This window comes from Salvelinus namaycush, chromosome 9 (assembly GCF_016432855.1).
Source record: "Salvelinus namaycush isolate Seneca chromosome 9, SaNama_1.0, whole genome shotgun sequence".
Taxonomy (NCBI): domain Eukaryota; kingdom Metazoa; phylum Chordata; class Actinopteri; order Salmoniformes; family Salmonidae; genus Salvelinus; species Salvelinus namaycush.
The window spans coordinates 41,187,705-41,213,793 of record NC_052315.1 but is presented as its reverse complement, the minus strand read 5'-3'; the positions used below and the strand labels follow the sequence as shown (position 1 = coordinate 41,213,793).

At 42.2% G+C, this 26,089-nt stretch overlaps 1 protein-coding gene across 1 annotated transcript in view; it reads right to left on the bottom strand.

Moving 5' to 3' along the window:
* The window catches only part of btbd11b (BTB (POZ) domain containing 11b), a 141,126-nt gene that overhangs the window by 17,652 nt on the left and 97,385 nt on the right, over positions 1–26,089 (bottom strand). Inside the window, exons 3-5 of the mRNA XM_039001452.1 lie at positions 13,516–13,720; positions 9,593–9,745; positions 9,099–9,264 (exon numbers count right to left, since the gene is read on the bottom strand). Of these exons, the coding sequence (XP_038857380.1) occupies positions 9,099–9,264; positions 9,593–9,745; positions 13,516–13,720 (524 nt within the window). The remainder of the gene's footprint in view (positions 1–9,098; positions 9,265–9,592; positions 9,746–13,515; positions 13,721–26,089) is intronic.

Below are 26,089 nucleotides of genomic sequence, written 5' to 3'. Positions count from 1 at the left end.
TATTATATCAAGTTATTACAACAAGTAATAATTGTCAATTGAAACAATTGCATACTTCAATTAAATGTAACAACAGAGTTTAAAACTGCCCTATCGGCACCGGGAATCCCGGTGTAATTTGTTTTGTAAACTATTCCATAACTGCGGTGCCTTAAAACTAAAGGCGGATTGACCAACTTTGTGGAGACAAGCGGGATCTCAAGAGTTAACCAACCCTGCAAACATATTTTTATATTTCAACAGCGAAGTGAGATACACTACATAACCAAAAGTATGTGGACACCTTCTCGTTGAACATCTCATTTCAAAATCATGGGCATTAATATGGAGTTGGTCCCCCCTTTGCTGCTATAACAGCCTCCACTCTTCCGTGAAGGCTTTCCACTAGATGTTGGAACATTGCTGCGGGGACTTGCTTCCATTCAGCCACAAGAGCATTAGTGAGATCGGCACTGATGTTGGGCGATTAGGCCTGGCTCGTAGTTGGCGTTCCAATTCATCCCAAAGTTATTTGATGGAGTTGAGGTCAAGACTCTGTGCAGGCCAGTCAAATTCTTCCTCACCGATCTCGACAAACCATTTCTGTATGGACCTCGCTTTGTGCATGGGGGCATTGTCATGCTGAAACAGGAAAGGGCCTTCCCCAAACTGTTGCCACAAAGTTGGAAGCACAGATTTGTCTAAAATCGAATTATTTGCTGTAGCGTTAAGATTTCCCTTCACGGGCCTCTAGCACTGCATCACAGTGCTAGAGGCGTCACTACAGATCCGGGTTCGATCCAGGGCTGTGTCACAGCCGGCCGTAACCGGGAGACCCATGGGGCGGCACACAATTGGCCCAGCGTCGTTCGGGTTAGGGGAGGGTTTTGCCGGCAGGGATGTTCCTGTCCCATCGTGTCCCATCACGGTCGCCAGTTGGACGGTGTTTCCTCCGACACATTGGTGCGGCTGGCTTCCGGGTTAAGCGAGCAGTGTGTCAAGAAGAAGTGTGGCTTGGCAGGGTCGTGTTTCGGAGGATGTATGGCTCTCGACCTTGGCCTCTCCTGAGTCCGTACGGGGTTGGCAGCGATTGGACAAGATTGTAACTACCAATTGGATATCACACAATTGGGGAGAAAAAAGGGGCTACAAAAAATACATCTAAATAAATTCCCTTCACTGGAACTAAGGGGCCTCACCTGAACCATGAAAAACAGCCCAATACCATTATTCCTCCTCCACCAAACTTTACAGTTGGCACTATGCAGTCGGGCAGGTAGCGTTCTCCTGGCATCCCCCAAACCCAGATTCGTCCGTTGGACTGCCAGATGGTGAAGCGTGATTCATCACTCCAGAGAACGCGTTTCCACTGCTCCAGAATCCAATGGCGGCGAGCTTTACACCACTCCAGCCAACACTTAGCATTGTGTCTGGTAATCTTAGGCTTGTGTGCGGGTGCTCGGCCATGGAAACCCATTTCATGAAGCTCCTGACAAACAGTTCTTGTGCTGACATTGCTTCCAGAGGCAGTTTGGAACTCGATAGTGAGTGTTGCAACCGAGGACAGACGATTTTTGCTCTCTACGCGCTTCAGCACTCAGCAGTCCCATTCTGTAAGCTTGTGTGGCCTACCACTTCGCGGCTGAGCCGTTGTTGCTCCTAGACATTTCCACTTCACAATAACAGCACTTATAGTTGACCAGGGCTGCTCTAGCAGGACAGAAATTTTACAAACTGACTTGTTGGAAAGGTGGCATCCTATGACGGTGCCACGTTGAAAGTCACTGAGGTCTTCAGTAAAGCCATTCTACTGCCAATGTTTGTCTATGGAGATTGCGAGGCTGTGTGCTCAATTGTATACACCTGTCAGCAACAGCTGTGGCTAAAATAGCCAAATCCACTAATTTGAAGGGGTGTCCACATACTTTACTCTATATATAGTGTATGTAAGATACGTCACTTCCTCTTGAATTTGCAGACGTGTTGCTGTGCGTTTTGTTGCTGTGCGTTTTGTTGCCAACTTTACTTTGCTAGCTGACAACTTTACGTTTTTATTTTTAATTTTTAATTACCGTTTATATTTTTAGTTTTTCCATCGCAGCTTTTTTCCCCCATTCAACTTTTTCACTCCGGACGCTTTATCTGGACATGGTTCGTCAGCACCTTCAACAGCCGAAGCTAAGTAGTAACATTAACATGATGTCTTCTAATTGCAGTCGCTGTACTCATAATATACAGGAGAACGATCGCCTTATGGCGAGGATAGCTGTGCTGCAAGCCCAGCTTCAGACACAATCGTTAGGCAAGGGTAATTTCAGTGTAGGAAAGGAAGAAACAGCGTCTGTGCCACCAGTAAGTACAGATACTAACGTTAGTATAAACCCCCCCGCACAGTCCCCGCAGCCGGACAACTTTCTCATGGCTTCTGGAGGGAAATGCTGTTGGAATGCTCAACTGGTGTCGCTCATTCAGCCGACAGAAACTTTCAACCGGTTTTCCCCATTATGTAGCGAGTCGGAGTCTGAGGCTGAGTCTTCTCTTGTCTCTACTCCTCCCGCTACGGGGTCTGAGACGCCGAAGGCTCCAACCATTAGCTCTGACAAATTGAAAACCCTAGTCATTGGCGACTCCATTACCCGCAGTATTAGACTTAAAACGAATCACCCAGCGATCATACACTGTTTACCAGGGGGCAGGGCTACCGACGTTAAGGCTAATCTAAAGATGGTGCTGGCTAAAGCTAAATCTGGCGAGTGTAGAGAGTATAGAGATATTGTTATCCACGTCGGCACCAACGATGTTAGGATGAAACAGTCAGAGGTCACCAAGTGCAACATAGCTTCAGCGTGTAAATCAGCTAGAAAGATGTGTCGGCATCGAGTAATTGTCTCTGGCCCCCTCCCAGTTAGGGGGAGTGACGAGCTCTACAGCAGAGTCTCACAACTCAATCGCTGGTTGAAAACTGTTTTCTGCCCCTCCCAAAAGATAGAATTTGTAGATAATTGGCCCTCTTTCTGGGACTCACCCACAAACAGGACCAAGCCTGACCTGCTGAGGAGTGACGGACTCCATCCTAGCTGGAGGGGTGCTCTCATCTTATCTACTAACATAGATAGGGCTCTAACTCCTCTAGCTCCACAATGAAATAGGGTGCAGGCCAGGCAGCAGGCTGTTAGCCAACCTGCCAGCTTAGTGGAGTCTGCCAATAGCACAGTCAGTGTAGTCAGCTCAGCCATCCCCATTGAGACTGTGTCTGTGCCTCGACCTAGGTTGGGCAAAACTAAACATGGCAGTGTTCGCCTTAGCAATCTCATTAGGATAAAGACCTCCTCCATTCCTGCCATTATTGAAAGAGATCGTGATACCTCACATCTCAAAATAGGGTTACTTAATGTTAGATCCCTCACTTCAAAGGCAGTCATAGTCAATGAACTAATCACTGATCATAATCTTGATGTGATTGGCCTGACTGAAACATGGCTTAAGCCTGATGAATTTACTGTGTTAAATGAGGCCTCACCTCCTGGTTACACTAGTGACCATATCCCCCGTGCATCCCGCAAAGGCGGAGGTGTTGCTAACATTTACGATAGCAAATTTCAATTTACAAAAAAAAAAATGACGTTTTCGTCTTTTGAGCTTCTAGTCATGAAATCTATGCAGCCTACTCAATCACTTTTTATAGCTACTGTTTACAGGCCTCCTGGGCCATATACAGCGTTCCTCTCTGAGTTCCCTGAATTCCTATCAGACCTTGTAGTCATAGCAGATCATATTCTAATTTTTGGTGATTTTAATATTCATATGGAGAAGTCCACAGACCCACTCCAAAAGTCTTTCGGAGCCATCATCGACTCAGTGGGTTTTGTCCAACATGTCTCTGGACCTACTCACTGCCACAGTCATACTCTGGACCTAGTTTTGTCCCATGGAATAAATGTTGTAGATCTTAATGTTTTTCCACATAATCCTGGACTATCGGACCACCATTTTATTACGTTTGCAATCGCAACAAATAATCTGCTCAGACCCCAACCAAGGAGCATCAAAAGTCGTGCTATAAATTCTCAGACAACACAAAAATTCCTTGATGCCCTTCCAGACTCCTTCTGCCTACCCAAGGACGTCAGAGGACAAAAATCAGTTAACCACCTAACTGAGGAACTCAATTTAACCTTGCGCAGTTGCACCCCTAAAAACGAAAAACATTTGTCATAAGAAACTAGCTCCCTGGTATACAGAAAATACCCGAGCTTTGAAGCAAGCTTCCAGAAAATTGGAACGGAAATGGCGCCACACCAAACTGGAAGTCTTCCGACTAGCTTGGAAAGACAGTACCGTGCAGTACCGAAGAGCCCTCACTGCTGCTCGATCATCCTACTTTTCCAACTTAATCGAGGAAAATAAGAACAATCCAAAATTTATTTTTGATACTGTTGCAAAGCTAACTAAAAAGCAGCATTCCCCAAGAGAGGATGGCTTTCACTTCAGCAGTAATAAATTCATGAACTTCTTTGAGGAAAAGATCATGACCATTAGAAAGCAAATTACGGACTCCTCTTTGAATCTGCGTATTCCTCCAGGGCTTAGCTGTCCTGGATCTGCACAGCTCTGCCAGGGCCTGGGATCGGGAGAGACACTTAAGTGTTTTAGTACTATATCTCTTGACACAATGATGAAAATAATCATGGCCTCTAAACCTTCAAGCTGCATACTGGATCCTATTCCTACTAAACTACTGAAAGAGCTGCTTCCTGTGCTTGGCCCTCCTATGTTGAACATAATAAACAGCTCTCTATCCACCGGATGTGTACCAAACTCACTAAAAGTGGCAGTAATAAAGCCTCTCTTGAAAAAGCCAAACCTTGACCCGGAAAATATAAAAAACTATCGGCCTATATCGAATCTTCCATTCCTCTCAAAATGTTTTGAAAAAGCTGTTGCGCAGCAACTCACTGCCTTCCTGAAGACAAACAATGTATACGAAATGCTTCAGTCTGGTTTTAGACCCCATCATAGCACTGAGACTGCACTTGTGAAGGTGGTAAATGACCTTTTAATGGCGTCAGACCGAGGCTCTGCATCTGTCCTTGTGCTACTAGACCTTAGTGTTGCCTTTGACACCATCGATCACCACATTCTTTTGGAGAGACTGGAAACCCAAATTGGTCTACACGGACAAGTTCTGGCCTGGTTTAGATCTTACCTGTCGGAAAGATATCAGTTTGTCTTTGTGAATGGTTTGTCCTCTGACAAATCAACTGTACATTTCGGTGTTCCTCAAGGTTCCGTTTTAGGACCACTATTGTTTTCACTATATATTTTACCTCTTGGGGATGTTATTCGAAAACATAATGTTAACTTTCACTGCTATGCGGATGACACACAGCTGTACATTTCAATGAAACATGGTGAAGCCCCAAAATTGCCCTCGCTAGAAGCCTGTGTTTCAGACATAAGGAAGTGGATGGCTGAAAACTTTCTACTTTTAAACTCGGACAAAACAGAGATGCTTGTTCTAGGTCCCAAGAAACAAAGAGATCTTCTGTTAAATCTGACAATTAATCTTGATGGTTGTAAAGTCGTCTCAAATAAAACTGTGAAGGACCTCGGCGTTACTCTTGACCCTGATCTCTCTTTTGACGAACATATCAAGACTGTTTCAAGGACAGCTTTTTTCCATCTACGTAACATTGCAAAAATCAGAAATTGTCTGTCCAAAAATGATGCAGAAAAATTAATCCATGCATTTGTTACTTCTAGGTTAGACTACTGCAATGCTCTACTTTCCGGCTACCCGGATAAAGCACTAAATAAACTTCAGTTAGTGCTAAATACGGCTGCTAGAATCCTGACTAGAACCAAGAAATTTGATCATATTACTCCAGTGCTAGCTTCCCTACACTGGCTTCCTGTTAAGGCAAGGGCTGATTTCAAGGTTTTACTGTTAACCTATAAAGCGTTACATGGGCTTGCTCCTACCTATCTTTCCGAGTTGGTCCTGCCGTACATACCTATACGTACGCTACGGTCACAAGGCGCAGGCCTCCTAATTGTCCCTAGAATTTCTAAGCAAACAGCGGGAGGCAGGGCTTTCTCCTATAGATCTCCATTTTTATGGAACGGTCTGCCTACCCATGTGAGAGAAGCAGACTCGGTCTCAACCTTTAAGTCTTTACTGAAGACTTATCTCTTCAGTAGGTCATATGATTGAGTGTAGTCTGGCCCAGGAGTGTGAAGGTGAACGGAAAGGCTCTGGAGCAACGAACCGCCCTTGCTGTCTCTGCCTGGCCGGTTCCCCTCTCTCCACTGGGATTCTCTGCCTCTAACCCTATTACAGGGGCTGAGTCACTGGCTTACTGGTGCTCTTTCATGCCGTCCCTAGGAGGGGTGCGTCACTTGAGTGGGTTGAGTTACTGACGTGATCTTCCTGTCTGGGTTGGCGTCCCCCCCTTGGTTTGTGCTGTGGTGGAGATCTTTGTGGGCTATACTCGGCCTTGTCTCAGGATTGTAAGTTGGTGGTTGAAGATATCCCTCTAGTGGTGCGGGGGCTGTGCTTTGGCAAAGTGGGTGGGGTTATATCCTTCCTGTTTGGCCCTGTCCGGGGGTATCTTCGGATGGGGCCACAGTGTCTCCTGACCGCTCCTGTCTCAGCCTCCAGTATTTATGCTGCAGTAGTTTATGTGTCGGGGGGCTAGGGTCAGTTGGTTATACCTGGAGTACTTCTCCTGTCTTATCCAGTGTCCTGTGTGAATTTAAGTATGCTCTCTCTAATTCTCTCGTTCTCTCTTTCTTTCTCTCTCTCTGAGAACCTGAGCCCTAGGACCATACGTCACGGCAAACCGGGCATGATGACTCCTTGCTGTCCCCAGTCCACCTGGCCTTGCTGCTGTTCCAGTTTCAACTGCTCTGCCTGCGGTTATGGAACCCCTACCTGTCCCAGACCTGCTGCTTTCAACTCTTAATGATCGGCTATGAAAAGCCAACTGACTTTTATTCCTGATTATTATTTGACCATGCTTGTCATTTATGAACATTTTGAAAATCTTGGCTCTCTCTAATTCTCTCCTTCTCTCTTTCTTTCTCTCTCTCGGAGGACCTGAGCCCTAGGACCATACGTCAGGACTACCGGGCATGATGACTCCTTGCTGTCCCCAGTCCACCTGGCCTTGCTGCTATTCCAGTTTCAACTGTTCTGCCTGCGGTTATGGAACCGCCACCTGTCCCAGACCTGCTGTTTTCAACTCTTAATGATCGGCTATGAAAAGCCAACTGAAAATTATTCATGATTATTATTTGACCATGCTTGTCACTTATGAACATTTTGAACATCTTGGCATAGTTCTGTTATAATCTCCACCCGGCACAGCCAGAAGAGGACTGGCCACCCCTCATAGCCTGGTTCCTCTCTAGGTTTCTTCCTAGGTTTTGGCCTTTCTAGGGAGTTTTTCCTAGCCACCGTGCTTCTACACCTGCATTGCTTGCTGTTTGGGGTTTTAGGCTGGGTTTCTGTACAGCACTTCGAGATATTAGCTGATGTACGAAGGGCTATATAAAATAAACTTGATTGATTGATTGATTGATATGTTGGAAGCTTGTAGAGCAGAGCTTTGTAAACAAGAATCGAGTAATGAAGTGTTCTACGGGACTTTAGCGAGGTCCAGCTCACCTTCTGATACAGGATGCAGTGATATGTATTAAAACTTATTCCTGCTGTTCATGGTGAGGCAAGATCTATTTTTAAAGCAGAAGCCCACTTTATATCTTTTTAACTCGCTCATCAGCATGTTTTTTTAAATGTTAAATCTTTATCAATCCAGACACCGAGATATTTTTAGGCGGGAAAACACTCGTCGAGAGTGCCATGAATTAGAGAACAATATTTAGTTTTGCCCGCATTAAGTAGGGATTTCTGTAATGCAATAAAATCAGATTGCAGCTCTAACAACGCCTGGTCTACAGTTGGAACAATGGTATAGATAAACGTTCCGTCTGCATACAGATAAATATTACAGGATTTAATACATAGACCAATATTATTTATATAAATAGTAAAGAGAACCGGTCCCAATACCGACCCCTGCGGTACACTTTTCGTAATATTGAGGAAATTAGAATTGATCCCATCAGAAATCACACTTTGTGTCCTGTCTGTTAGATAGCTCTTAAACCATTTGCACGATTCCTTGTCCAGGCCCATTTCAAACAGTTTTTGAATGAGTAGGGAATCGTCAACGGTGTCGAATGCCTTGGAAAGGTCTATAAATAGGGCAGCACAATGTTTTTTATGATCTAGCCAATTCAACACATCATTTAAAACCAGACTAGCGCATATTTAGAATAGAGTGAGAAGGTAAAACATTTCTTAGCTGGGAGTTGGTCAGGGATTCTAGTACCTTGGCTAAGCAAGATAACTTTGAGCAGTAATTATGTAAATCAGAAGGATCTCTGGCCTTTATTCAGGGGGAGGACATGTGCCGCTTTCCAAATCTTAGAGAAAACACCAGCAGCAAAAATACAGGTTAAAGGTTCAACAATGAGTGGGGCAGGATTAGGGTTACATTTAGAGTTAGGGATTAGGGAAAATAGGATTTTGAATGGGAATCAATTCTAGGTCCACAAAAAGTCCTCACAAGTATAGTAAGACATAGCTGTGTGTGTGTGTTGTCTCAATGGACTGATGTGTGTAGGAGAGAGTGGGCAATACTGAGTTTCACACGTTTACCACAGAGCAGAAAAAAAGTGGCAGGTCAAATTGAGTTGAGAACATGGGTGGGTGGTTGTGGGCGTGGGCATCCATCCATGTGTACATGAGGCCGAAGGGGTGCGTGCGTTTGTGTGTGTAAGCATCTTTGCCAGTGCTTGCCTGCCTGCAAGGTGTCTGCTTTATTTTGCGTTATGTCAGCTCTATGTTCTGTTCCCCAGGCAGTGTGTGTGTGTGTGTGTGTGTGTGTGTGCGTGCAGGCGCGCGTGCATGCATTTGTGCATGTGTATGTATGCGTGTGTGCCTATGAATGCGTGTGTGTGTGTGTGTGTCTGCATGTGTGTGTGTGTGTGTGTGTGTGTGTGTGTGTGTGTGTGTGTGTGTGTGTGTGTGTGTATGTGTGTGTCTAACTAACCTGTTCACTCATGCTGTTGATGCCGTCAGGCCCCAGCAGATTGACAGCCTGTTTCACCAGGTCGGTCCGGCCACAGTTGAGCATACGGAAGCCCAGGTCCTGGAGGAACTTAGCCTCTGTAGAGGCTGCATCCAGCTTGCGGGAAGCACAGAAACAGTCATCCGTCCTGATAGGGAAATCACAGGCAATGAAATCAATGAGCTGAATTTAGAGTGTGACACTGATTCTGGACAGAAATGATTTGTGTGTTAAATGACTTGTGTCAATGTGAGGACAAATAACAACTGTATGAGAGGTGTGTGTGTGTGTGCGTTCAAGTGTGTGTGTTTGAGTGCGCGCGTGTGTGTGTGTGTGTGTATGTGTGTGTGTGTGTGTGTGTGCATGAGCGTGCACATGGGTCCATCCGTGGTAGTGTGTGTGTGTGTTTGAGTTCATATTGTTGAGTGTGGGTGTATCGAGCCTGCGTGCCATGTGTGTGTGTTTCTATGCCGTACTTGAGCTGGCGTGGTTCACAGTCCACCCCTGGCAGTAGCAGCCTGGCGGCCTGCCGGATGTCGTCACTGTCCACTGAGAAGCTGCGGCGGTGCTCCGCGTGAGCCACCGACACCCTGATCCACTCCATCAGGGGAGGCAGCACTAGGAAAGGCCTGCAGACACGCACGCACGCACGCACGCACGCACGCACGCACGCACGCACGCACGCACACACACACACACACACACACACACACACACACACACACACACACACACACACACACACACACACACACACACACACACACACACACACAGGAGTCATCAATATCAGCTATGGGCTGACTGGTACAGGTAAAAGTTGTCCTGGTTTAGGTACAGATCTTGGATCAGCTTAGCTTACACAAATCTGACATTCTAACCATTGTCATTTAAAAGTGACTTGAGATCAGTGTCTTGGAGCACAGTTATGCTACTCCTTTATTCAGAGACCCTAACAGCTGGTTCCCATTTAACTGTATTTGTTCTTTAGAGGATGGAGAAACATATTAATATGTATATGCACCTGTCAGTCATAGACATTGTTACTATTAATATGAATATACATGTAATGTTAATATTGAATAATACTGATGTGACTCTAGATCACTGCATATTATCTCACACAAGATAGCTCAATGCCTTGAATGTCCAGCCCCAGCTTCGCTCCTACATGTACAGTGCCTTCGGGAAAGTATTCAGACACCTTGACTTTTCCCATATATTGGTAGGTTACAGCCTTATTTAAAATTGATTCAATTGTTGTTTTTTCCCCCTCATAAATCTACATACAATACCCTATAATGACAAAGCAACAACAGGATTTTAGAAATTTTAATAATCAAATTTTAATAATCACTAATCAATGGAAACAGGAAGCATCTGAGCTCAATTTTGAGTCTCATAGCAAAGGGTCTGAATACTTATGTAAATAAGGTATTTCTGTTTTTTATTTTTAACAAATTAGCAAAACATTCTAAAAACTATTTTTATTTTTGCTTAGTCATTATGGGGTATTGTGTGTAGATTGCTGAGGATATTTATTTAGTTAATCCATTTTAGAATAAGGCTGTGGAAAAAGTGAAGGGGTCTGAATACTTTCCGAATGGCACTGTACATCTGTCATATATTTGTCACCTATAATCAATCTGTCATTCATCAGTATAGTATTCTAGCCTGAGGGAGAATCCTGCTATTTAATTATTCAAATTTTCATCACTGCACACATGCAAATATAAATGACTCCTGGGAAACATGTGACCTTGAGGCACTATGACACAATTTGTACCAGCGTTTCAAAAGACACAACACCACATCATGAAGTAGTGTCTATTTTATCGGCCAATATATTCCACTACAAAACCAACAGAAAAGCTCAGACATAGTTCACGGGCTAGCTTTACGACGTGTTTCCGACCATTCTCTTTGAAGATTTCCAATTAAGTGTAGACCTAGGCAAGGTTTTAAAACACGATTGGAATCACGCAGCTTTCCCAATTCTCCTCTACAAATCTGTTCATTAGGAACCTTTCTTTGTGGTGCTCAGAGCTGACTGGGGATGGAGACCTGGAAGACACATTAGCAGTTAGTTCTCCATTACAGGGCTGTAAAGTGTAGAGCCCCGGAGGAGGCCTGCTCTGCATCAACTGTCAGCTTATTCACCCATTTCCCCTTCCCCTGACAGAGGTTTCCTCATATCCTCAGGACATTCTGGTCCTGTGAGGTTATATAATGTATAGGAGCGTTTCCTCACCAGGTGACCTGGCCAGGAAAAACTCCAAGCCAGTGTAAATATGAACAGTGTAGATAGATAGCTATAGATAGCAGTTTCGCAGTTTTAAGAGTAGACCAAATTCTAAGGTATAGGAGGGATCTCAGAATCGACATCATGGCAATGTTGGGTAACACATAATACCATTCTAAAACATGGACTCCATACAGCCTATAACTTGTATTGAAATGTAATGACTATGTCAGAGAAAGCAATTTAGTAAAGCCATACGTGTTTCAATAATCATTTCCTGCTGATTCCCCCTGCATGTGATTGTTAGGGCTTAATGTACATTAACAAGCTGTCAATTGTCTCTATTTAAATATTTTTCCTCGATAGGAAAACATCTGGTTAAGGGACGTGTGGGAGACTTGAGGCTCACTGTGAAAGCTAAATGCAGGAGGTGAGTGTCGCGTACTTCAGTATGGCTTTGGTTCACGACAGAATGAAAGTACTGCCATGACATGTGTGTCTTACCCGTCTGATGAATGTCAATCCTAACGGTCTATCTACACCATCAACATAACAGCCCCTGTACAGTGCATTCGGAAAGTATTCAGATCCCTTGACTTTTTCCACATTTTGTTACGTTACTCCTTATTCTAAAATGGATTAAATCATTTGACAAAGCAAAAACAGGATTTTAGAAATGTTTTCTAATTTATTAAAAATAAAAACTGAAATACCACATTTACATAAGTATTCAGACCCTTTACTTAGTACTTTGGTTGAAGCACCTTTGGCAGCGATTACAGCCTCGAGTCTTCTTGGGTATGATGCTACAAGCTTGGTACACCTGTGTTTGGGAAGTTTCTCCCATTCTTCTCTGCAGATCCTCTCAAGCTCTGTCAGGTTGGATGGGGAGCGTTGATGCACAGCTATTTTCAGGTCTCTCCAGAGAGATGTTCATTCGGGTTCAAGTCCGTGCTCTGTCTGGGCCATTCAAGGACATTCAGAGACTTGTCCTGAAGCGACTCCTGCATTGTCTTGGCTGTGTGCTTAGGGTCGTTGTCCTGTTGGAAGGTGAACCGTCGCCCCAGTCTGAGATCCTGAGTGCTCTGGGGCAGGTTTTCAACGGGGATCGCTCTGTACTTTGCTCTGTTCTTTGTCTTGATCCTGACTAGTCTCCCAGTCCCTACCGCTGAAAAACATTCCCACAGCATGATGCTGCCACCACCATGCTTCACCGTAGGGATGGTGCCATGTTTCCTCCAGACGTGATGCTTAGCATTCAGGCCAAAGAGTTTAATCTTGGTTTCATTAGACCAAAGAATCTTGTTTCTCATGAGTCTTTAGGTGGCTTTTGGCAAACTCCAAGTCATGTGCCTTTTACTGAAGAGTGGCTTCCGTCTGGCCACTCTACCATAAAGGCCTGATTGGTAGAGTGCTGCAGAGATGGTTGTCCTTCTGGAAGGTTCTCCCATCTCCACAGAGGAACTCTCGAGCTCTGTCAGAGTGACCATCAGATTCTTGATCATTGCCCTGACAAAGGCCCTTCTCCCCCAATTGCTCAGTTTGGCCAGGTGGCCAGTTCTAGGAAGAGTATTGGTGGTTCCAAACTTCTTCCATTTAGGAATGATGGAAGCCACTGTGTTCTTGGGGACCTTCAATGCTGCAGAATCGTTTTGGTACCCTTCCCTAGATCTGTGCCTCGAAACAATCCTGTCTCGGAGCTCTACGGACACTTCCTTCGACCTCATGGCTTGGTTTTTGCTCTGACATGCCCTGTCAACTGTGGGACCTTGATATAGACAGGTGTGTGCCTTTCCAAATCATGTCCAATCAATTGAATTTACCACAGGTGGACTCCAATCAAGTTGTAGAAACATCTCAAGGAGGATCAATGGAAACAGGATGCACCTGAGCTCAATTACGAGTATCATAGCAAAGGTTCTGAATACTTATGTAAATAAGGTATTTCTGTTGTTTATGCATTTGCATAATTTGCCATTGTGGGGTATTGTGTGTAGATTGCTGAAGACATTTTTAATTTATTTAATCAATTTTAGAGTAAGGCTATAACGTAAGAAAATGTGAATACTTTGAATACTGTATATCCCATGAGGTGTGTGAGTGTGTCCGTCACTGTGTTCTTGCTTGTTTGTGTTTGTTTATGTGTGTGCGTGTTACCTCTCTGTCTGCAGGGTAACCTTGGAAGGTTCTACGTTGGGGTTCTCCCACTCCATCTGGGGACAGTGCATGAAGTAGCAGAGGGTATAGAGCGCCTCAGGCTCCCAGTGTACTGAGCTGCTCTTCTGGTGGATGGGCGTCCCGTTGCTGTGGTTCTTCACATGCAGCGGCTGGAGGTGGTGCATGGCCCGGGAGACCAGGTCACCTGCAGTGCACAATGGAAGGATGGGGGGGTTACGCACATCCAAATTAATATCAGGAGCGGGACAAAAAGAAGGTCATCAAGAAATGGAGGGAATGTCCACCTACACACACACAAGCATGCATACACATATACATACATATACTGTAAGGGGCGATAGATTATACTGGGAATGTCTAGACCCCATGGTGAAGAAACACCCTAAAAACAGACAGACAGACAGGGTTCATAACTATCTTCTCTAAAGGAGCTTTCGTCGAGTTAAAGCGTAGCCACGAATGGTTTCTATGAAATATGAATATTTATATACATAATACTCTCCTTGCTATTTACTCATGCTCTGCATAATCCTCCTGTACTTTAAGGGCCTGCAGTGGCAGTCAAACTCTCTGCTTAAAAAGATTTCCTCATAAAATTAGAATATTCTCCAGACGCTTAGTATGCAAACACTCTTAGCCAGAAACTGTTTCCCACAAACTTTTTTCCTGGGCTGAAGGGACACGACATATTGCCTTCTAATGCCACGCAGACGTGGAAGCCAGACAATGAGACAGCTGGGCCCAGATACAATCCCACTGAGAATCAGTAAAACTGAACGTGGGTTTCAAAGGCTGCAGTATTTAACTCATTGACACAACAGGTATTAGTCCTCACCCTTTTGCTACTGTATAGGGCAGAAACACACATTTTATATATTACTCTGCATTAGAAACATACTGTAGGCTATATACTTCTACATCTCTATCATGGCAGGACATTCTGAAACACCTGGGCCCTATCACACCGTACACGTCTGTTACTATATATATATACAGTTCCAGTCAAAAGTTTGGACACACCTACTCATTCAAGGGTTTTTCTTTATTTTGTATTATTTTCTACATTGTAGAATAATAGTGAAGACATCAAAACTATGAAATAACACATATGCAATCATGTAGTAACCAAAAAAGTGTTTAACAAATCAAAATATACTTTATATGTGAGATTCTTCAAAGTAGCCACCTTTTGCCTTAACGACAGATTTGCACACTCTTGGCATTCTCTCAACCAGCTTCATGAGGTAGTCACCTGGAATGCATTTCAATTAACAGGTGTGCCTTGTTAAAAGTTAATTTGTGGAATTTCTTTCCTTCTTTATGCATTTGAGCCAATCAGTTGTGTTGTGACAAGGTAGGGGTGGTATACAGAAGATAGCTCTGTTTGGTAAAAGACCAAGTCCATATTATGGCAAGAACAGCTCAAATAAGCAAAGAGAAACGAAGGTCCATCACTACTTTAAGACATGAAGGTCAGTCAATCCGGAAAATTCCAAGAACTTTGAAAGTTTCTTCAAGTGCAGTCACAAAAACCATCAAGCGCTATGATGAAACTGTCTCTCATGAGGACCGCCACAGGAAAGGAAAACCCAGAGGTACCTCTGCTGCAGAGGATAAGTTCATTAGAGTTGCATCTCAGATTGCAGCCCAAATAAATGCTTCACAGAGTTCAAGTAATATGACACATCTCAACATCAACTGTTCAGAGGAGACTGTGTGAATCAGGCCTTCATGGTCAAATTGCTGAAAAGAACCCACTCCTAAAGGACACCAATAAGAAGAAGAGACTTGCTTGGGCCAAGAAACACGAGCAATGGGCATTAGACTGGTGGAAATCTGTCCTTTGGTCTGATGAGTCCAAATTTTAGATTTTTGGTTCCAACCATTGTGTCTTTGTGAGACGCAGAGTAGGTGAACGGATGATCTCTGCATGTGTGGTTCTCACCGTGAAGCATAGAGGAGGAGGTGTGATGGTGTGTGATTTATTTTGAATTCAAGGAACACTTAACCAGCGTGGCTACCACAGCATTCTGCAGCGATACGCCATCCCATCTGGTTTGCGCTTAGCGGGACTATCATTTGTTTTTCAACAGGACAATGACCCAACACACCTCCAGGCTGTGTAAGGGCTATTTGACCAAGAAGGAGAGTGATGGAGTGCTGCATCAGATGACCTGGCCTCCACAATCACCTGACCTCAACCCAATCGAGATGGTTTGGGATGAGTTGGACTGCAGAGGGAAGGAAAAGCAGCCAACAAGTGCTCAGCATATGTGGGAACTCCTTCAAGACTGGTGGAAAAGCAATCCTCATGAAGCTGGTTGAGAGAATGCCAAGAGTGTACAAATCTGAGGTCAAGGCAAAAGGTGGCTACTTTGAAGAATCTCACATATAAAGTATATTTTGATTTGTTAAACACTTTTTTGGTTACTACATGATTGCATATGTGTTATTTCATAGTTTTGATGTCTTCACTATTATTCTACAATGTAGAAAATAATAAAAAATAAAGAAAAACCCTTGAATGAGTAGGTGTGTCCAAACTTTTGACTGGTACTGTATATAACAGAAAAACACATCTTATGTATATAATATTGTTATGCATCAGACAAACATACTGTATATTTTCCTGACATAGAATGACATTGTGCTAGTCTTTGTCAACCAAGTAATACTGTAATGGCACATTCCATTGGTTTCACATTCACACATAAGGGTCTGTTCCACAATCACAACACATTGCATTCAATTAAATACTAAAGAGTGTTCTTTCAGAAGGATCTATTTCTCACCACTCATTCAGTGGCAACAACAACTAGCAGTTGTACCAATAAAGGGATGCTTCTATGGGGACAGTCATTCAAAAAGACAAAAACGGCTTGTTTAGCATCATAATTGTGCGGCTTGACTTCTGCCAAGATTCCATTTTGCCGTGACAATGAGAGATGTGGAGGCATCACTAAAAGAGGGGAATTGGATGCTTGGAATCAACAGTCTATCTTCCAGCCAGCAGACCTGGAAGATGTCAGTGCTCGACTGATAAGAGAAACAGTGCAGCATTGTATGGAACAGTATGATGACATTGCACATGCATGCATGAAAGCCTGCACACACACGCACGCACGCACGCACACACACACTAATTGTACAAATGGGAATACAGTGTAATAGTGCCCTAATCTTGGTACCAGTCTTTTTAGCTAACATTTCACTACTTGACAAATGACAGGAGTGGCAAGGAGTGGAATGTAATAGCTGAACAGAGATGGCAACCAGGCTAATAGTGCCCTCATGAGCAGTGGAAGGAGCGGGGAATGAGTTGGGCAGCTCAGGGCGATGGGGTAATAGCCATTCTCATCTCTTATTGACGCTGGCATGTGACATTTCCTGGAGTGGGGTGGCGGGCAGGCAGGCAGGCAGGCAGGCAGCCGTCGGGCTGAGGAGTGAGATTACCTAACCCAACAACCCAACAGCAATACTGTCTGGCACAGCACAGTGCCATAGGCTTCACAGACAATGAGCTTCTTCTAGAAGTGCAGTAAAACAACCACCCATCTGCTACAGATGGCTGAAAGTGGAGGAGAGATTGACTTCATCACTACTTGTTTTTGTAAGAAGTGTTGACAAGCTGAATGCACCGAGCTGTCTATTTAAACTACGAACACTCATGCATACCACACAAAACATGACACCAGCTCGGTACACCTATGCATACCCCACAAAACATGCCACCAGAGGTTTCTTCACAATCCCCAAGTCCAGAACAGACTATGGGAGGCACACAGTACTACATAGAGACATGCCTACATGGAACTCTATTCCACATGAGATAACTGATGCAAGCAGTAGAATCAGATTTAAAAAACAGATAAAAATACCCCTTATGGAACAGCGGGGACTGTGAAGAGACACATACAAAGTACAGACACACGCATACGCACACAAGCACTAGCGTACACATTCTATACACACGTACATTGCAATATTGTTGTATGGTGGTATTATCCATTTTGTATTGTAGATATGTAGTGGTGTAATAATGTTATATGATGTACTGTTTTATCTTTTGTTTTATATGTCATGTAAGTGCCTTAATGTGTTCGGACCCCAGGAAGAGTAGCTGCTGCCTTGGCGTTAGCTAATGAGGATCCCTAATAAATACAAATACAGATACAGATGGAAATACTGAAACTAGGAGAATCTGCTAGCTTTGTCAGGTCCTCTAATAAAAGAGCTACCATTTCACCATGAACACTGGACTGTCCTTTGTGTCAGCCTCAAGAGCTAGTCTACTCATGGGATTCAAGCCATTGCTAGTAATCAATATCTCATCCAACCAAGCTCATTCTTTACATCAACAATGAGCACCGAAGTAGGAGACAGACAGGCTAGAGATAGCTCTAGTCTATTCATAATGCATTTTTCAAGTGTTCTACGGGGCCCCATACCCTTTATCGACAGGCTGAGGCTCTCTCATCAAAAGATAACTTCTCAGGAGTACAATCGCACTGCTTATATTTACAAGTGGGATTTATGAGTGTTGGCATCTGAGGGGTCAGTTACCAGATATTCAGTGCCCACATAACAGCCAAGCACTCATTCAAGCGTGATGTGTAATGACTATTTAATGGGGTAGAGGCTGAGAACGTCTCACTGGAGCCATGACTAAACTATTAATTTACCAGTACTAGCTAGATAAAAATTTGAAATGGCATTGGCTATAGTTTGTCTACAACTTCTAATCAGATCTGGTCTTTGCAGTTGGAGAATGTGTAGTGTAGTCTACAAATTTGTGCAGGTGAAATCACAGCTATTTTGGAGGATTTGCTGTCAATCAGCCATGATCGTGTTTAATTGTGAGTTGGCTGTGTAAGTCCAGCACGCTTCTCTCCAAGGCTCTGACAGAAGCACAGGAACATAGCAGGTTAAACTGTGGGTTTGATTTACCAGAATCAAGAAAACATTGCAGTACAGTAAATCAGAGCTCATCATCATAAATGATCCTAGTCATCCTGGGCACCACTACATCACAGACTACAGTCCTTCCTTAAATGCTCTTGGGCTGAGGAGTCATACTGCAGGCTTTGAGAAGGAAACAGAGTGACCTAGCGCTGGGCCTGTCTGTGAATCCCTCAGAGACCTAAAATCACCATGCCACAGCGCTATAGATTATAGATGAACACATTTCCATTTCACACAAGCTTACACTACACACTTGTGTGAAACAAGGCAAATATATGCACCTACCAAATGATTGTTATTATTTTATTAGTGCATGCAGCTGAATGCAGATACAGACACACCAACATGTTGTTGCAGGAGAGTGGATAGAAGCACACACAGTGCATTGAGTGCAAGCAGAGGGACCCAGGACATAAATTCCTACATGTGATTAACCAACAGATGGTTCTGCCTATTAGAGATCAAAATAAGATTAAAAGAAAAGAGAGGAGTGATTGCTTTCTTGACAGTACAGCTGACAAACATAATGATATTATCAAGATGAGAATGTTGCTGCTTATCTGTGCCTGTGTGTACAGTACAGGAAGAATGCCAAAACATTCTCAGTCAGAGCAACCTTCAGTGCTCAAGTGCACAGATGAAAAATCCTACAGTGCAATGACACTCTGCTGCCAAGACGATTTCCTTCAGGGATCTACGCGTAGTACTAAGGTCCACTGCTGACTGTTAAGGTCTTGGCTTTACATTCACATTCAGCACCCTACTGCAAGAAGATGACCAATGTCCTGGTATGACTCATAACACCCAACATAATACTTGCTCTCTCAATTCAATTTGATTCAAGGGGCTTTATTTGGAATGGGAAACATATGTCAACATTGCCAAAGCAAGTGAAATAAATAACGAACAAAAGTGAAATAAATCATGAAAAATGAACAGTAAACATTACACTCACAAAAGTTCCAAAATACTAAAGACATTTCAAATACAGTGGTGTAAAGATGTGCAAATAGTTAAAGTACAAAAGGAAAAATAAAGAAATATGGGTTGCCCTTCTCTTCTCTCTCTCTGTGAAAGGCCATTAGCAGTGTGAACTGTGGACAACCTGCACTTAGGCAGAGCTCTGCTAAATCAATGCTTGGAAGACAGAGAGGACCAACATACTGATTACATCAACTGTGACATCAGGACAAAGAAAAATGATAGAAAAAGGCCTGGGATTGACATTGACGTATCTGTATGTCCTGTGATGAATTTTAAAATGCCAAACATGACAATTCCATAAGGTGTCGCAAGAGAACAGAAACAGACTGGAACCCAAGCTAGGGCAGTACAGTATATTGATTGTAAACGCCACTGCCCGTTGGTTCTGGGTGGCAAACATACAATAACATTTGAATTTGATGTCATCCCAATACAATCTAGTCACTGTACTCCATGGTCAATGTTTTTTTATTATATGACTGCATGAAATTACAACTACATTAAAACATGATGACATCACACAATCAAACCAAACAGGTAGGATGTTGGAATTAGAATGTTTGGTTGATAAGAGCCAGTGTTTATTGAAACCCATTGCCATAGTGATACTAAATTATAAAAACACATTTACTTTTGAATATGATGACATCACAATTGAATACAGCATGTTTTGAATGTAGAATGCCTGGTTGGAACTCAGTTTTGGTGGCAACTTGTGGCGGTAAAAACATTTTGCCAGCCGGTGAGCGCCTACAAGCCACTGATGCAGACCTTTGGAACATCTATATTTTAAAAAGTCTAATAAATCCATGTAATATTGCCTACACCTTCACAATAAATCCATTTATTTTAGACAGGTCTAAAGAAACATGACATGAAGAAAATGTAGTCTATTTCAGAAGAACAGAATAGCATCCTCTGAGTTGTCCTTATGTTAGGCCCTGATCTGGCTATGCCATATGGCTGTGGGCTACACTAGTTCATTTAGCAGACAAGATTTGCTTAGAATTCCATGGGATTGTTTTATATTATTTTATAGTATTAAGAATACAATTGAACAAAGCTGAATAAAATAGAAAGGATATTTTCTCCAAACGATGTGAGGAAGTGTTCACATGCTGCTATTTTGTGTTGAGCGGTTAACAAAGAAACAGGTCCTCCTATATGCTTAATTTAGAGTTATATTATGTAACTTTTGTCATTCTACCAATATTGGGCTATATGCTTATATTTTTAATACATTCTAAGGCGGCATGATGCAACTCTAATGATCATTTGAAAGGCATGAGCTCTGCTTTGTTTTTTTGCGCAGGCTGCACACAATCAGTCTCTCATTCAACATTTGACAAGCACTTGATAATACCTAAAATTTCCCAGCAGCATCCCCTTTGTGTGGCCGTAATTCCCCTTTAAAAAAATCCATGACTTTTGCGGCCAGTGGCCGTTGTGCCCTGGGGCTGAATATACTAATTATACTTCCCTTCTCCAGGCTGCCTGCTCCGAAGCCCCTCTCACTCGCATGGCTCTCTCAGATAGCTACATTTTTATTAGCCAATTCCCATCACGTGATCAGGTCTTTCTCATAGGCTACGAGTGAAGACAGACACATTGGGGACGCAACTGCGCGCGTCCTTATCCAATTCTGAGGCGCATTTTGAAGATACTGGAAGAACTGTCCACATTTACTTTTCGTCAGCCAACAAGATGATCATCACCCTCCCGGATCCGGGATCCTCCTCATCAAAAAAGCTGACTAGCATAGCCTAGCCTAACGGGACAGGGATATCATATAATATAATTTTCATGAAATCACAAGTCCAATACAGCAAATGAAAGATAAACATCTTGTGAATCCAGCCATCATTTCCGATTTTTAAAATGTTTTACAGCGAAAACACAATATGTATTTCTATTAGCTAACCACAATAGCCAAACACACAACCACATATTTTCACCATGTTTCCACCGCATAGGTAGCTTTCACAAAACCGACAAAATAGAGATAAAATTAATCACTAACCTTGAACAACTTCATCAGATGACAGTCTTATAACATGTTATACAATACATTTATGTTTTGTTCGAAAATGTGCATATTTGAGGTATAAATCATAGTTTTACATTGCAGCCACCATCAAAAATAGCACCAAAGCAGCCAGAACAATTACAGAGAGCAACGTGAAATACATAAATACTCATCATAAAACATTTATGAAAAATACATGGTGTACAGGAAATGAAAGATAAACATCTTGTGAATCCAGCCAATATTTCCGATTTTTTAAGTGTTTTACAGTGAAAACACAATATAGAATTATATTAGCTTACCACAATAGCCAAACACACAAAAGCATTTATTCACCGCAAAGGTAGCTTCGCAAAAACCAGCAATAGATATAAAATTAATCACTAACCTTTGGACAACTTCATCAGATGACAGTCTTATAACATCATGTTATACAATACATTTATGTTTTGTTCGAAAATGTGCATATTTAGAGCTGCAAATCGTGGTTATACATTGTGAATACGTAGCAACATTTCCCCAGAATGTCCGGAGATATTTTGGACACTCACCTAATCTGACCAAAGAACTCATCATAAACTTTACATAAAAATACTTGTTGTATGGCAAATGAAAGATACACTGGTTCTTAACCTGTTGAGGACAGAGGGCGCTGTTTTCACTTTGGGGGAAAATCGTGCCCAATTTAAACGGCCTCGTACTCAATTCTTGCTCGTACAATATGCATATTATTATTACTATTGGATAGAAAACACTCTCTAGTTTCTAAAACCGTTTGAATTATATCTGTGAGTAAAACAGAACTCCTTTTGCAGCAAACTTCCTGACAGGAAGTGGAAAATCTGAAATCGATGCACTGTTCTAGGGGCTGCCTATTAAAGTCCCTGATATTTATTAGTTTAGATGCACTTCATACGTCTTCCACTAGATGTCGACAAGCAGTGAGAGAAGAAATTGAGTGTGTAACTTGATCTGGACTCGAATCATAGCTCTTGGCATGACGTGTCACCAGTTTCCTGTTTTCTGGAGAGCGCGAGGAGGGACCTGGATTTGCCTTCTGATAAGCTGACGTTATGGACGACTAATATCTCCGGCTTTGATTTTATTTGATACATGTGACAATATCATCGTAAAGTATGTTTTTTCAATATAGTTTAATCAGATTATTGAAATTTTTTCGGGAGTTTTGCCGTGTTCCGTTCTCTTCCGTTTGTTGACGATGGAGAGATTCGTGCCACTTGGCAAGTGTGCTTGCTAAATCGAGAGGGAAAAAGGCCGTTCTAAAACCAAACAACGATTGTTCCCGACAAAGGACCCCTTGTACAACATTCTGATGGAAGATCAGCAAAAGTAGGACCCATTCTATGATGTTATTTCATATATCTGTCGTACATGTGAACTAGTCGTTTGCGCCCAGCTTTTGGGTACTCTCTCGCTATACCTAAGCTTGATGTCGTAATGAAGTTATTTTTTAGAATTCTAACACGGCGATTGCATTAAGAACTAGTGTATCTATCATTTCCTATACAACATGTATTTTTTAGTTATGTTTATGAATAGCTATTTGGTCAGAATATGTGTGTCAGAAAAAGTGTCCGAAAAATATCCGGACGTTGTGGGAAAAAGATGCTACGTTAGCACAACGTTAGCACAATGTATAACCACTGATTTCAGCTCTAAATATGCACATTTTCGAACAAAACATAAGTGTATGTATAACCTGATGTTATAGGACTGTCATCTGATGAAGCTTATCAAGGTTAGTCAAAATTATATATCTTGCTGGTTTATTCGCTATCGCTAACGTGCCTATTGCTATCGCTAACGTGCCTTGATGAATGAATGCGGTAGTGTGGTAGGCTATTGTAGTAAGCTAATATAATGCTATATTGTGTTTTCGCTGTAAAACACTTAAAAAATCGGAAATATTGGCTGGATTCACAAGATGTTTGTCTTTAATTTGCTGTACACCATCGATTTTTCAGAAATGTTTTATGATGAGTATTTAGGTATTTGACGTTGGTGTCTGTAATTATTCTGTCTGCTTTCGGTGCAATTTCTGATTGTAGCTGCAATGTAAACTATGATTTATACCTGAAATATGCACATTTTTCGAACAAAACATAGATTTATTGAATAACATGTTATAAGACTGTCATCTGATGAAGTTGTTTGTTGGTTAGTTTGGTTGGTTCTTGGTTAGTTAGGTTGGCTTTGTGCATGCTACCTGTGCTGTGAAAAATGTCTGTCCTTTTTTGTATTTGGTGGTGAGCTAACATAAATATATGTGGCGTTTTCGCTGTAAAACATTTTAAAAATCGGACATGTTGACTGGATTCACAAGATGTGTATCTTTCATTTGCTGTATTGGACTTGTTAATGTGTGAAAGTTAAATATTTCTAAAAAATATCTTTTGAATTTCGCGCTCTGCCTTTTCAGTGGAATGTGGGAGGAGTTCCGCTAGCGGAACGCCAGAGCCAGACAGGTTAATGCAACAGCTGTGTTAGATTTTTTAAAATAACTTTACCACAACATACAGCTTGGGTTATTGTGAGACAGCGCTCACCAACACGGCGGAGAATAGGCATCAACATATTACACAGAAATACGAAATAACATCATAAATGTTTTCTTACTTTTGCTGAGCTTCCATCAGAATGTTGTACAAGGAGTCCTATTTCCAGAATAAATCGTTGTTTGGTTTTAGAATGTCCATTTCTTCTGTCGAATTCGCGCCACAATGCTAGCCAAGGTTGCTAACATTCCCATCCTCTCTTGGCGCAAAGAACGGAAAACTCCAAAAGTCCCAATAAACGTTGAATAAACTGATAAAACTCGGTTGAAAAAACCTACTTTATGATGTTTTTATCATATGTATCAAATAAAATCAGAGCCGGAGATATTCGCTGTGTATACCGAACGCTTTTCAGAAGACAATGTCGAGCTCCCCCGCGCGCCGTCGAAGACAAAGAAAATACCGGACCTGTCACTCCAAAAGCTCTTATTCGGCCTCAGATCAAGCTAGACACCCCATTCCACCTTCCACTGCCTGTTGACATCTAGTGGAAGGCGTATGAAGTGCATACATATCGATAAATAAAAGCCAATTGAATAGGCAGGCCCTGAAACAGAGCCTCGTTTTCAGATTTTTCACTTCCTGTATGGAAGTTTGCTGCCAAATGAGTTCTGTTTTACTCACAGATATAATTCAAACAGTTTTAGAAACTTCAGAGTGTTTTCTATCCAATAGTAATAATAATATGCATATTGTATGATCTAGAACAGAGTACGAGGTCGTTTAAATTGGGCACGATTTTTTCCAAAGTGAAAACAGCGCCCCCCTATTGACAAGAAGTTACAGCAAAAGCATTAGCCTATGTCAATCTACTATCCCCCACAGTACAAAAGTTGACCTATTGTATTCTGTGCGAAAAATAAATATTCCAAACATAGTCTGGGACAGTTGTGGGATGCGATAGATCCCAAATGAATACAACCACTAGCATCCCCGAAACTTTTTTTAAGCAATGAGGCTGACGCAACAAATCAAAACGTTAAGCTTAAAATGTTGCTAAACTATTAGGCTAGTTCTTCACATTATAAGCGCAGCAATGCACACACGGCAGTAGGCTATAAGTGCGAATGTTCAAAAATGCAATCAATTAGCGGGAAAACACCATTCTCAAAAGTGATTGCAAATGCGATTATGCATGTGATGCTTTCATTATAAAAGTGAATTTTATGGTGAAAATTATGTTCCCCAAACTTGAAACTCACGCGCTGCGTATGTTTGCCAGTTAGGCTCAACACCCCTTGTAAAGCGGATTAATGTGCTTAATTTTAAGAAGTTATTTGGCCACTTTAGTTGTGATACAAACCTTATTAAAACATATAGGCCTATAGGCTAGGCTACATAAGGTGTGCGACTATGAAGTTGCCTTACCGCACACAAGCTGGGCATTATTCATATATATATCGTTCACAAGTGATAGGCTAATATTGTCACCCCTCAGACTGTTGATTTAATCTTTACATATAATAATATAATAATAATAATATATGTGTGAAATTTGTTTTGATTTAGAATGGACCATTATCATGCACAAAACATACATGTCATCTATGCACTTAAACACTGTTCCCGTGGTTCATTTTCATGCCAGCCAGATAGGCTATACTCCTGTTGTAAAGAGAAGCAATGTGCTTAGTATTAGGAAAATAGGCCTAGCCTATAGAAAGCTGATGGGATCCTCCTCTTTTTAATAGAAGCCATCACTCTTTTTTTCACTTAATTGCATAGCCTATAGAAATGTTGCGCAACATGAGCTTATGGGCTCTCATACATTTTTTATTAGATTTGCGATCACATTTGCATTGATGTCAGAGTGATTAGAAGGCCAATAGAGTGCTGAGTACCAGGCAGGTTTGGTAGGCTACTAATGACCATCAAAAGCATCAGAGTTTGGAGAAGCCTAATTACCGTGACTAAATGGTCACATGGAATTTGACTGCCCTAGTGGCAACAACCCTAAGACTAGCTGTGCTCTGCTATCCAAAATAATCAATTTGAGAGAATCGAC